Below are 12,623 nucleotides of genomic sequence, written 5' to 3'. Positions count from 1 at the left end.
AATCAAGTAATTAATTGATGCTTTAAAAAAAAAAAGTTTCCTGTAGATTTCTTTGGTTATATCATCTACACAAAATGAATCAGGATTAATTTTAGCAGTTTTTTGGTACTTAAAGTCACTTGGGACTGCTGGAAAACATTACATTGAGCCCATGGTTTTAACCACACAAATCTGCAGGCATCACTCTCCCGTTTTGATTGTTGCCTCTGTCCCTGTCGCTATAGAAACAGATCACACTGCCAAAAAATGGAAGGATGATAATCATCTGGAAAAAAAGAAAAAGCTGGGAGCACAGCTAAAGATTATTTTGAAAGCACTCTCATGCATTTTGATATTAGTCCCTTTTTGTAAGAGAGACAGCCAGAAGCAATCAACAGAAGTGGAAGCAATGCTTTACATTTCAGGAGAAACCTCGAACAGCATCTTCCCTCAATTATCCTTTTTAAGTTTTTTAATATTTATATGGGCAAAACAAACCACATTACAACAGTTTCTGATCACTGGCAGCGGCGTGAAGTCCCGCCTGCTGGACTGAAGTGTTATGGCCTGGTGCCTTTTTCTCTGAATTGCATTCAGAGTTTCTGCTCCTTTTGCCTGTAGTGTTGTGCAGAGCATTTTGGGTTTCTGCTCGCTCTTAATTTCCGACAGAACGGGCGGCAGCAGGGAACATCCGGCGTGTGCCCATACCGCCGCCCGCCCTGTCGCTTGTTGACAGCTCGCTCCGGACCGCGGCCGTCGGCGGGGCCGAGCCCGAACGGAAACGCCATGGTTACATCCCCATCCATCCATCCATCCATCCATCCATCCATCCATCCATCCATCCATCCATCCATCCATCCATCCATCCATCCATCCATCCATCCATCCATCCATCCATCCATCCATCCATCCATCTCCTGCCCTGCCGGAGGCCGTGCCGCCCCAGGCCCGGCTATGGAGCGGCGCCGGGAGCCGGCACGGGCCCGGCACAGCACCAAGGGCCGATCCACGGCCGGCAGCGCCAGGAGCTCGGCACCAGCGAGGGCCGCGGCCGCGCTCCCTTCTGGCCGTCCCCGCTCGGGCCGGTCCCGGGACTGCCCATCCGGGCAGGCCCAGCCCGAGCCGCCGTCGGGCGCGGGGCTGCCGGGGGAGCTGGGCCGGCGGTGCTGGCTGGCGCTGCGCTGCGAGCGGCTGCCGCAGGAGCCCCGCCCGCCAGGTACCGCCCGGCCCGGCCCGCCAGGTACCGCCCGGCCCGGCCCGGCCCGCCAGGTACCGCCCGGCCCGGCCCGCCAGGTACCGCCCGGCCCGGCCCGGCCCGGCCCGGCCCGGCCGGCGGCTGGGGGCAGGCGCGGGTTTGAGCTCTTCACGGCGGAATTCACGTACACGAGGGTCAGGCTGCATTCACTGAACGTTTCCTTCGGGCTGTCTTCGCTCAGCTTTCCGGTTTTATAACAGAGCCTTCTCTTTCATCTTAGTCTCTTGAAGACCATGTTAGAAAGGGGACCCGGCCAGCTTCAGACTTCTACTGTATTAAGGCAGGTTTCACCTCTTAGAGGACAAACCCAAACGTGTGTCTGTTTTTAATCAGAGAACCACTCCCGGGATGCACTCTTGGCAAAATCGAAGGAGTCGCCAGTGAGGAGTGAGACACGTGGAGATCCTCCATCACCTTTTCTGAATGGACAACAATACTATCAACAGGTGCTTTCCCTCTTTTAAGTAAATACTATAAAGCAGACAGTTTTCAACACCTTTTCCGTGAAAAAAGAGACTCCTTAAAAAACCTAAAAGAGGTCCCCTATGCCTCTTTTCTTGCTATTAAAATCACCTGGTGTTCCCCCTAAATAAGCTACACTTTGCCCAGACATCTAGTGAGATCTTCCAGTTCCCTCAGAGGTCTCCTCAGGACCAGATAAGTAAGTAGCAGCCTATCCTTATAGCTAACTTCCAAGCCAGGTTGGGTTTTTGGGCAGCTGACGCACTTTGTTTTCACTTATAGTGAGAGTGAGCCCTGACCAAGACACAGCTTTCAATCTTTGTTCCCCACCTGGGAACTAGAACTTGTTGAAATGTATTATCTTCAAGATCTCTGTCCCTGCCCAGTTTGGCTAAAATTGGTCATCCAAGTCTTGGAAAGTAAATCCTCAGGGAACAGGGTAAGACTGGCTGGCAGGTGAATGTAAACCTCAGCTTCCTGTGAAAATTAGAACCTAGTTCAAGAAGATAGAAAAGAATGTAGTACAAACGATGAGTCAGATATTTTCTGATGTGACATGCACAGATTCAGTACTGTTTACAGTGCAGCAGTTGCACAGTGTAAATCAGTCTCACGGTTTGCAGCAGGAACAGAATTAACTCACTCAGGCTTTCTGCATCTGTGGCCTGTCCTTAATGATTTCGTTAATGAATGAATGTTTTCATTAATGAATTACCTGAGACAATTCCTTGGAGCTGAATGAACAGACTCCTCTCTGTTTCTTCACACGCTGGCCTGGATGTCCATGATAGACATTGCTGTACCTCCCTAAATTTATTCTTTGAGCAGGTTTTACTTTTCAGATTTTTTAATGTATGTCTGTAGTGCCTAAAAATGCACATGCTCTTAGCACTGTACTTTTAGATACTGGGAAAAAAAACCACTTCCTAATCACAGCCCTTTGTCTCCTTCACATAGCACAAAATTCTCAGGAAAGGTGAGATTAAATGTGCCTCCTGTTCTTCTTTTTCTGATATTCATGACAGCTAGTTGCAAAAAGAAACTGGCTTTTTTTTTTTCCAGAGTTCTTAGAAAATACAAAGCCCCACAATCAAAATGGATAAGTTCCCAAGACAATTAGATAATAGCTTGGTCAGTATTAATAGGGTTTGATTGGTCATTGTGAGGACATTTGACTGACTGATGAACTGTTGCTCAGTTCTAAGCTTTTGTAGTCTTCTTTTTTTTATCAAAACACACAGAAAATTTGAAGTAAAAATATAGATAAGAATATTTTAATTTCTCTATTGTTTTTACTTAGTGTTTATGTGTAAAAGTATTTCAGTTAACTGAGGACACCAGGCTCAGTTAACTGTTGTATTACAGTTGTTTAAGTGTATTTATAAGTGTGGTTTCTTCTCAGACTTAATGCAGAAGCAAATACTCTCAGAGATTCATTCTTAGGAATGAAAGTACCTCTGTTGTTGCCGGTGATACCTCCATAAGGAATGCGTGGCAGACATCTGGGTCCATGAAAGTCTTCAGACATCTGGTTGATTAGCCTTTGTGAAACCAGCCCTTAGCAGAGATGTAAAAGCAGACTGTTAAACCCTCGAGGTGTAAGAACAGCTGATCTAAGTTAAAGGATGTCAGATCGAGGGGGCAGGGACTCTGAACTAGACTTTATCTGCTCAAGTTAAAAAGATTTGTGGCAGTTTGTGGGAGGGGAGAAAGTTTGTCAGAATGGCTTTTGGTTACCCAACTTTCTTGGTTCTTAATTTACTCTGCTTTCTGCCAGTTCTGTGGTTGCAATTTCTTGTTCTTCATTCATGAGAGAAATACACCAGGTTGAAAAATAGTAAGGGTGTATATATCAGAGAGCTATTGTTTGTTTTCTCTTTCCCAGGGCTTGTACAAAGAAGCATTAAAGCGATTTGAAAAAATCAAGGATACAGATTTTCAAGCAATGTATCAGCTCGGTGTAATGTATTATGATGGACTTGGCACTAAAAAAGACCCTGTGAGTTATTTAGCTGCACGCTTTTTATTTTTCCTCTAATATCAGCTGCTAATTACTAGGAGCTTCTTTGTAAGCATGATTACTTAGTTTAAAATTAACAGCCTTTTCATTTAGTTAGTTTCATAAAGTGCAGATGTTTACAGAGCATCATTAAAGAATGAAGCCTCTGGGTTGAGGAGGTTCTCAAAAATGGTTATAATAAAATAGGAATAAAAGAATACAGTAATTTCTATTTTAAAATTAACTTTCAAGGGCTTGGTTGGACTTCATGTGGAAGCTACATTTAAAATTGCTTTAATTTTTTTACTTTTTAATAAGCATATTATGTACATGAAAATAAAGTGAGTCAAAATGGAAATCAAACAATTATATTTCAAAGTATAAGATCTCTGGCACAAAGATTTTTTAAGGTATTTTTTATTCTTTTAGCACAGATGCCAGAGATGATTGTGCTTCTGCCAATGGTTGACAGTATTATTCTTAAGTTAGACACATGAAAAATTACATTTGCAAGCATTTGAAGAATTCAAACTGAAGAATTCTATTGCAAAAAAGGAAGACAAAGGAATGCTTTACTACAATAAGGAGAGTTAATTTGTTGGTGAAGATGATCTTAAAAAGTGGCATAAGGAAAGAACACAAGCATTAGGAATAAAAGGGTCAATTATAAGACAGAAGGCCAAAAAAAATGAACCAGAGTATATTAACAACTGGGACTCCTGTCTGGTGCTTACAGCACTGTCAGCAGAACTGAAAACATTCTGATTGGGGTTTGGGGTGGTTTATTTTTTCTGTAGGTCGGCATAATTACCACATTTGTTTACTTGCAAATAAACATTTTAACAAAGTTTTTTTCTTTCTTGTGTATCACAATATGGAAGCTAAATAAAAGCAAAACTTTTTATGAAGGACTGCTTCTAGTGTATTTATACAGGGTGTCCATGCTAAATCCTAACAGTGTAAATCTTATTTCTAAAGTAATTCTGAGGCCCAGTTGCTCATATGCAATGTTATCCATCTGCTTATTTAACATGATCAGATTTTGTCCTCTATGAGTCTAAAGTATTTTAATTGCAGGGACTTCAAATTGTACTATGTATCACTTTGCCTTCTTGTTAAGATTGTTTTATGATTTCAAATACAATATGCAATATTAAAAAGTTCTCAGAATTCTGAAATTGAAAATGTTACAAGTATAGGATGTGACGTTCATTTACGTAAGCACAATAATATTTTTGGGAAAAATTTTGTCAGTGAAGAAGAGTAATATATTATCAAATGAACATTTATGAGGAAATATAAAAATATCCACACTAAAAATATGCTGGGGTCAAAAATTTAGGGGCTTTCTAGTAACCAAAGGTCAGTTCTGCTTTGGTATGACACTGTTCTCCAAGCTGTCCTGCCAGTATGCCTCAGCCTTTCTTCAAAGGGGAAAAAATTACCTGTCTGGCAGAAGTTAGTGCATTCTCAGGTTATATATTTCATCCTCTTCACAGTCTGAACATAATAACTTATATAGAACTTATGTAACTTATATTTCCTACAATTTTAGGAAAGGGGAGTGGAATACATGAATAAAATACTCAACTCTGATTCCCCAGAAGCAAGTCACTTGAAGTTTGCAGCTGCATACAATCTTGGCAGGGCATATTATGAAGGATGTGGTGTTAAACATTCAGTTGAAGAGGCTGAAAGGTAAGGGCAGTCTGTGATTTTCCTGAAAAATTATAAGATTGTGTGTTTCTTAAACTTTGTTGTCCCCGTTTTCTTAGGTTGTGGCTTACTGCTGCAGACAATGGAAATCCAAAAGCAAGTGTAAAGGCCCAGAGTACTTTAGGAATGCTTTATTCTTTGCCAATTCTAAAAGATATGAAGAAGGTAAAGCCCTACCTTTTGAAATAAAAATAGTCATGACTAATTTTTAGTTTCAGATAAATAATACAGTGGTATATTTGACTCTGAAAGTTGTATTTCGAGTAGTTAGACATTATCATCCATTTAAGCCAATGTGAACAGATAGTCAGAATTCCTCATTTTGACTCACTTGACACTGCTAGCTAAGATTTTTTTTTTTTGGTGAGAGTATCAGAAAGAATGATAGAATGGATTAAAGCTTTGTCAGCTTTAGTAACCTTCATAATTCAAGCAGGTAACACTGATTGACAGCTCTGACTGTAAATGAAGCAGGTTTAAAAGCCTTACAAGGATTCTTCTTTCTTTTATGTATAAGCACTTCTTACAGGATGGTTGGTGTAAAAGCTTTTATGGAAACAGTATACAAGAAAATCAGCTAAGTAAATACATACCCTAACTTTGTGCCTCTTGTTCAGGCCTTTTTCTGGCATTCAAAAGCATGTCACAATGGAAATCTGGAATCAAAGGGAGCACTTGGCATTATGTATCTCTACGGACAAGGTACATGTCAAAACAGCCAAGCTGCTTTGGAGTGGTTGAGGAAAGCAACAGAACTTGGAAATATCTATGCTCAAGGCCACCTTGTGGAATATTACTACACTGGAAAATTTTACTCAAAAGCTGCTGCACTAGCCAAAAGGTAATTTTTGTTCTATGTTTCATTAAGGTTCTTCATGCAAGACCACATAAAATGGATTTAAATTATTATTAGATAATGGTCCTGTGTCTTTCAAACTCAAGAAATGTTAGAGATAATGAATTGCAAAACATCTTTAACAACAGAATAGCCAATTAAAAAATTAATACTATAAGGTTCTCAATTCCTCAGTATGATTGAACTTTTCCTTGTGATCCAATGAAGCAAAACAGCCTTGAACGAGAAACCAAAGCAGATGCCCAGATGCAATCCAGCCTTCCTTGTGCACTATCTCCTCTAGATTCCTGCCTTCAGCATTCCCTTTAACCCATACAGTCATAGTGCCAAAGATCCCCCAGGTTGGAAGGCCTCTCAGTGATCATCTGGTCCAAACTTTCTTGGCAAAAGCACAGTCTAGACACAATGGCCCAGCACCCTGTCCCACTGAATCTTAAAAGTGTACAAGGTGTGTGAATCCACCACTTCCTTTAACCTGCTTTTCCATCTTTGGTGTGCATCTCCTTTGGTTTTGAGCAGGCTCAGAAATTGACTTGGAATTAAGTCAAGGGGGTCTCTTGCTACCTACTTTCATGACCTTTAAAGGGAACGAACAAACAGTTCAATGTGCTTCCAGAAAAGCATTCTTGAAAAATTCCCAGCACTCACTAGCTCCTTTATTCTCCATGGAAGCTTCCTATGGAGACCCTCCCAACTGTGCTGTGAGCTGAAGTTTACTATTCTGAAATCTGAAACCTTTGTGTTAGTACTAACCCTCAGAGTGCTCAACGGGATCCCAGATCCTCAATACTGTGATCACTGCACCCAAGGCTATCACTGAGGTCCTACAAAGTAGATTTTCTTGATTTGGGAGTAGCAAGTCAAGCAGTGCCTCATTCTTGATTGGCACATCTGACATTTGGTTGAGGCAGCAGTACCCCACTGCTCCATTCCAGGAACTTCATGAATGTCCTGGGAGTTGCTGTATTCTTATTGCATCTAATGCCTGGGTAGTTCAAGTCACCCATAAGATCCAGATTTTGTTACCCAAAGCTTATTTAAGTGACCCAAGTATTATCTCATTGGTCTTACTATCTTGATTCAGAGGTCAATAACAGATGTTTAGTGTAAGATCCCTCTTGAGATGATCCCTCTGTTGCTGACCTAGAGGCATTCAGTAAGGCTGCCATAGTTTGTTTCTCCACATTCAAGGTTCTCCTTAATTCAGTGCATGACTCCTCTTCTTTTTCTGTCTTGACAAAACAGCCTATAGCCATCCCTCACAATCCTCCTGTCATGTGAGTTGTTCCACCTTGCTTCAGTTATTCCTATGGTTGTGTGACTTTGAGTGGGTACAGAGCTCCACTTCCTGCTGTTTGGTCCCCAAGCTATGTGCACTGTACACCAACACTTGGGTGGTTGTTTTCTGGTCCTCACCTGGGAATCAGCTAAGGAACATTTGTTGCTGCTCTGGTTGGCCTGGCTTATCCCCCAGTTGGTTGGAACATGGCACAAGTGCAACCCCTTCAGGTTCAAGAGCAGTGTTGGCACAATGTTCTATGGCTGATAAACAGCACATTTCTGTGACAAACCTCCATTTACCAGTGTATTGATAAAAGTTCCATCTGTCAATCAGATTATTGACTTGCTGGAAATAAGACGCAGATAGATTGACTACTTGCACAAGTGGCACATGATCACGTGTGTGCTTTTTGGGGTATGTCTACATAGCTGCTGCTGCACAGCAGCAAACATGTCACACCTTACCATCTTACAGAAGCTGCACTGTATGCCACTGAGTAGCAGGAGCTTGGTTAATTCAGTAGCTCAGCTATGGATGCTGTTTGTTCTACTCCATGCTAAGAAGGACTGTTTCTCTCTGAATTGCTGCTTTTTTTTCTTTTGCACTGTCAAACTGGAGCACTGACTGTTCAGTCTGGTCTAGCCTGTCTCACTGGGAATGAATCCCCTCCAGTCAATGCTGCATGGTAGATTATCCAGACAAATACAGTGCACCTCATCAGCTGCAATTGCAATTGCAGAAAATAGCAATGAAATCCCACAGTACTGTCAGAGGTGACCATTTCTGAAATAAAATACTGAAACTATACTTGAAACAGTTACACTTAATTAGAATTGAAGATAGCCTTGAGGCAAAAATCTTAGCAGTTCAGCCAGTAATATCAAGCACTGATACCTTTTATGCTAAAATTTGTCCTTCTGTGTTCATAGCAACTACATTTGTTACATTAGATACAAGCATAAAACATTATGTGACTACGTACGGTATAACCTTGTTTAATATTTTGAGTCTACATTACCTACTGATACTTCACTTCAAATTCAGTTATCCCACACAGTTGTACTTACCAATTGCTGTGGTATATTCTTGAAGTCAGCTGTGCTGAAATAGAATTTTTGCCTGAATTGATTGGATATCATTATTTGCATCAGCATTCTGTAGATTATCTTTCAGAAAGGAAGGGGAAAATGTTACGTATCAGGAATAACTAGAGGTAATATGTTACTGTTGTTTTATTTTAATGTTCTTGCTAAATAAGAACAGTTGTGTTACTGTATTTGTTAATGGACCAAATTAGGTGGAAGAACATGATTCCCAACACTTCCAGGTGATCTAGCAGGCACTGACATGCAGAGGATTATTTGAGAACAATCTTTCATAAACACTGATTTATAGGAAGTGCCTATAAACTGAAATTACTTGCACTTTTCCTTCTTCTGTCAAGTCTGTGACTTTGACATAGCTAAAATGATGTGTAAAGAAGCATATTATTACTGTTTGGTACCTGGAAAGGGTATGGGGCTTGGGGGTTAGGTATAGCATTTTCTAATATTACAGTGATTATACTAGATAATCGTAGCTTGATAGTTAAAACAACATTCACTTTGTCCCTCTGATTCTTAAAATGGTTTTTAGTAAAAACATGTTGAAACTAAGATGACAGCAAGCCTGCAGAAGAAAGGAAATAATTGAGCTGAGATAGTGATAAGTGGTTTTCCTAACAGAGTTTTATAACCAGAGGCTCTCAATATGTCCAAGATTTTCAGATTACTATGATTTGCCAACATCCTAGTAAGAACTGGAAATTTTAGAATCATAGAATCACTGAATGGTTTGGGTTGGCTCTTTAAAGATCTTCTAGTTCCAGCCCCTGTGCTGTGGGCAGGGACATTTTCCAGTACATGAGGTTGCTCATGTAGTGAAATAAGAGGAAATAAGAGCTTTGCCTTTCTTCCACATACAATTTGCATAAAATAATTTAAAGGGAACAATTAGCATAAAATATGTTGCCTTTTATAACTAATATAACTATAGTAAAAGTGACTTCAAAAGTTGTATACTTGTTTGCTGTTCAATACCACAATGTTCAAATAAGACTAACTTAAAATCAAATATAAAATAGAAGAGTCCTCATAAGATGCCAAATACATGTAAATTTCAGCTTATTTTGGATAATAATGTAAACAGAAAGGAGGCATTGTCAAAGTCATATATGGTCAACTTTAATTATTCCTTGAACTATCATTATCTAACATAATGCTCTAAATTCCACGACAGGGCTACAGCAAATGATGACATCAACATGCTAGCCAAGATGACTGATTGTCATCCAACATATTTAGCCAAGGGGGCTGCTTTGGCTGCTTTCTACTTGGCTAGATGCCTCCAGATTGGCCGAGGCACCGAGAAAAACAAGAAGGCTGCTGAGAAGTACTATTCTAAAGTAAGTGGGGAAAGTCTTAGACTGGTTTTTATCTTGTGAAATGGAGTGATACCTTGGATTAAGTCTAAACTTGTTATTTCATTAAGGACTCCAACACTATGTTAAAAAAATATTTGCATGTAGACTGATAGAAATGTACTGAAAACTACTGAAAATAGCCTTGAAAGGATGCTCTCTGCCCACTTGCTTAAGCAATATAACCAACAGCAACAACAAAAAATCTATGCAGTCACCACAGCAAAGAGCTTGGTAACTTCCAAGATAAATTAGCTAAACAATTTGAATAATTTTACCCCAAATTAATTTGCTTTCTGTCATTCTCTCACAACTGAAAAATTGTTTTCCTTATACTTTGGAGCCTGTAACAATTACAACCTTTATTAAATTGGCCATAACGGGTTCTCATGCTTATTTTTATATTTACATTATCCATGATAGCTGAGGATCTACTGCTTTTTCTGTTCAATATATACAGAGGGGAAAAAATCAGTTACATTTTTTCCAAAGTTCTAAATTTGGAGTAAGACTAATGAAAAATAAGCTTGCGGAAAAATACTAATAATGGCCTCTGGAAGATTAATCTGTTGAGTAATATCAGTGATGCCTAAAGGCATCAAGGCAAGGTAGCTTTACCAGCTGAAGAGAATGTAGCAAGTTGGCATCTGTGCTTCAGAGACTCTATGGTTTCTGTGCATGTAGTGGCCATTTGTTTCTGCAGGTAGAATGCACCAAGATGGACACCACAGTAATCTAAATGAATTGAGTGTTATGGAAATGATAAATTAGCAAGCAAATTTTGTAGCTCTTTACTCAGGGAAGTCACTGATAGAGAAGGCTTAGCAGAGCAGACACTAACTATTTTGTTCTCTCACTGTAAAAATGTAATAGAGGATAGGATGAGCAGGCAATCAGGAAAGGAACATAAGCTGAGGTATTATGACCATTCCTAGTTAAGGCATTGAAGAGGTCCATCAGGATTAAATTGTTGCATGGCATTGCAGGAGTGTAGCCCTTCCCACTGTCTTCTAAAATGTAGTAAAACTGCCACAGCTGAAAGAAGACCACAGCTTTCACTCATTATTCACCTGCTGTACACCTGAGACTGGTCTAGGAATGTCACTGATGTCTCAGTATAAAGAGGTGGTTCCTATGACTGGTGTCATGTGTCTCTAAATCAATAGCACAAGAGAAGCAACATAAAATAAACAAGAAAACTCCCTGAAACAGTCACTTTGAAAGAGTTATGGGGGTGTCCAGTTTTTTTTGTACCTGCAAAATTCTCATGTTAACTTTACAATTACACTTACCTGAAGTCATATTTGTTTTAATTGACTGCTCAGCTCTGTTTTGGCCTACCATTCTTAGACCAAGTCAGTTTTTTAAGAGATGAGAAAGAGAATATGGGCATCCCTAATGGTCCTGCAATAGATGATGGATGTGAGTGAAACTCATCCAGTCTGTAAGCAGATTTATTTTTCCGACTGTGGTGCTGCATCTGCCATGCCAACATACAGAATTTTTAAAAAATAAAGCCAAGACTAATACTATAGTCCTGTATGCTAATTTTAAATACTAATTTTTTTAATGTGGCATCAGAAAAAGGATTCAAATCCAAATATGTTAACTCTTCAATACTTTAGCAAGTTGACTGTCTCCCTTTTTTTGATACTTACAGATTTTGTCATATTGATAACATACAATTTTATTGTAGCTATAAAATAGAACTCTGATATTCTTTGTTTTTAAAGGCATGCCATCTGGATCCTGTTGTTGCTTCTCACCTTGAATTGGCAGCTAATCTTGGGAGAATTTAGTGTTTCTTTTAACTGTGACTGGTATATAAATATATTTCCTACAATAAACCATCATTAATCTCCAGCAATTATAGACTGTTCATCACTTACTGCTTGCTTTTTCATTTTTTTCATCTTGCTTTTCATTCAAATTATTATTTAAAGCAATTCACTGATTCATTTTATCTAGAAGAGAAAGTAAAAAGCTCATGCTCTCTAACTCAGATAAGCCTAGACAGATTTTTAAAAAATAATATTGAAGACTTTAAGGTTTATTTAGGACATTTCATTGGGACAGATGTATTTTCTTCATGTCATATTGCTACATAGCACATGAATCAAAACAAAGCAAAAGAAAGATGCTTGTTTCCTTTCTGCATATATAGTATTTAAATTTTAATATTCTGAAGAGTTTGAACCCAAACTTGTCTTATTTTCACACACAGGCCACTTACAGGCCATGGCAGTTTTTAATGTTATTGGTGCTTATACTTATGCTTTTAATGCAGTGGTGCTTATACTTTCTTCCACATACTTTCTAAAGCATCTAGATTTACTTAAAAGTCTTTATACATATTTCTTTAGGATTGCAGAGACTCAAAGTTGGAAACTGTCCAGTAGAACCCTAAGTTTTACAATTCAAACCATACCAGCTTCTAAAACTAATAAATACTACTTACAGAACTGTGGGAAAAAAGCCCCAAACATTAGTATGGAAATATTGAATATACATCCCCAAGACAAGGCCTGTTTTTCTCAATTCTCCATATTGCATTCACACTGCCTCTGTATTAGAAATAGTTGGAAATCTTTTGGCTAGGAGTATTTATGTCTGAGC

At 39.3% G+C, this 12,623-nt stretch overlaps 1 protein-coding gene across 2 annotated transcripts; it reads left to right on the top strand.

Moving 5' to 3' along the window:
- The first annotated feature begins 665 nt into the window (after positions 1–665).
- LRP2BP (LRP2 binding protein) lies at positions 666–11,868 on the top strand. Of its 2 annotated transcripts, none has more exons than XM_054514474.1 (8): positions 666–1,195; positions 1,568–1,680; positions 3,582–3,695; positions 5,251–5,393; positions 5,471–5,576; positions 6,029–6,252; positions 9,827–9,992; positions 11,741–11,868. In XM_054514474.1, the coding sequence occupies exons 1-8, from the start codon at positions 766–768 to the stop codon at positions 11,804–11,806; spliced, it is 1,362 nt and encodes a 453-aa protein (XP_054370449.1). In that variant the 5' UTR covers positions 666–765; the 3' UTR covers positions 11,807–11,868. The 2 variants fall into 2 exon arrangements, with proteins under 2 accessions (XP_054370449.1, XP_036237905.2); XM_036382012.2 differs by having other exon boundaries at positions 666–1,248; positions 1,570–1,680.
- The last annotated feature ends 755 nt before the right edge of the window (positions 11,869–12,623 follow it).

This window comes from Molothrus ater, chromosome 4 (assembly GCF_012460135.2).
Source record: "Molothrus ater isolate BHLD 08-10-18 breed brown headed cowbird chromosome 4, BPBGC_Mater_1.1, whole genome shotgun sequence".
Classification (NCBI taxonomy): Eukaryota; Metazoa; Chordata; class Aves; order Passeriformes; family Icteridae; genus Molothrus; species Molothrus ater.
Note: the sequence above shows the minus strand (reverse complement) of the source record. Positions and strands in the feature narration are given on the sequence as shown.

What these genes read in the sequence shown, in the direction of transcription:
- LRP2BP (XM_036382012.2), top strand. Translation starts at nt 766, where the DNA reads ATGGTTACATCCCCATCCATCCATCCATCCATCCATCCATCCATCCAT. An exon ending in TTGGCACTAAAAAAGACCCT is followed by an intron (nt 3,696 to 5,250) that starts GTGAGTTATTTA and finishes CTACAATTTTAG; the next exon opens with GAAAGGGGAGTGGAATACAT. An exon ending in TTCTAAAAGATATGAAGAAG is followed by an intron (nt 5,577 to 6,028) that starts GTAAAGCCCTAC and finishes CCTCTTGTTCAG; the next exon opens with GCCTTTTTCTGGCATTCAAA.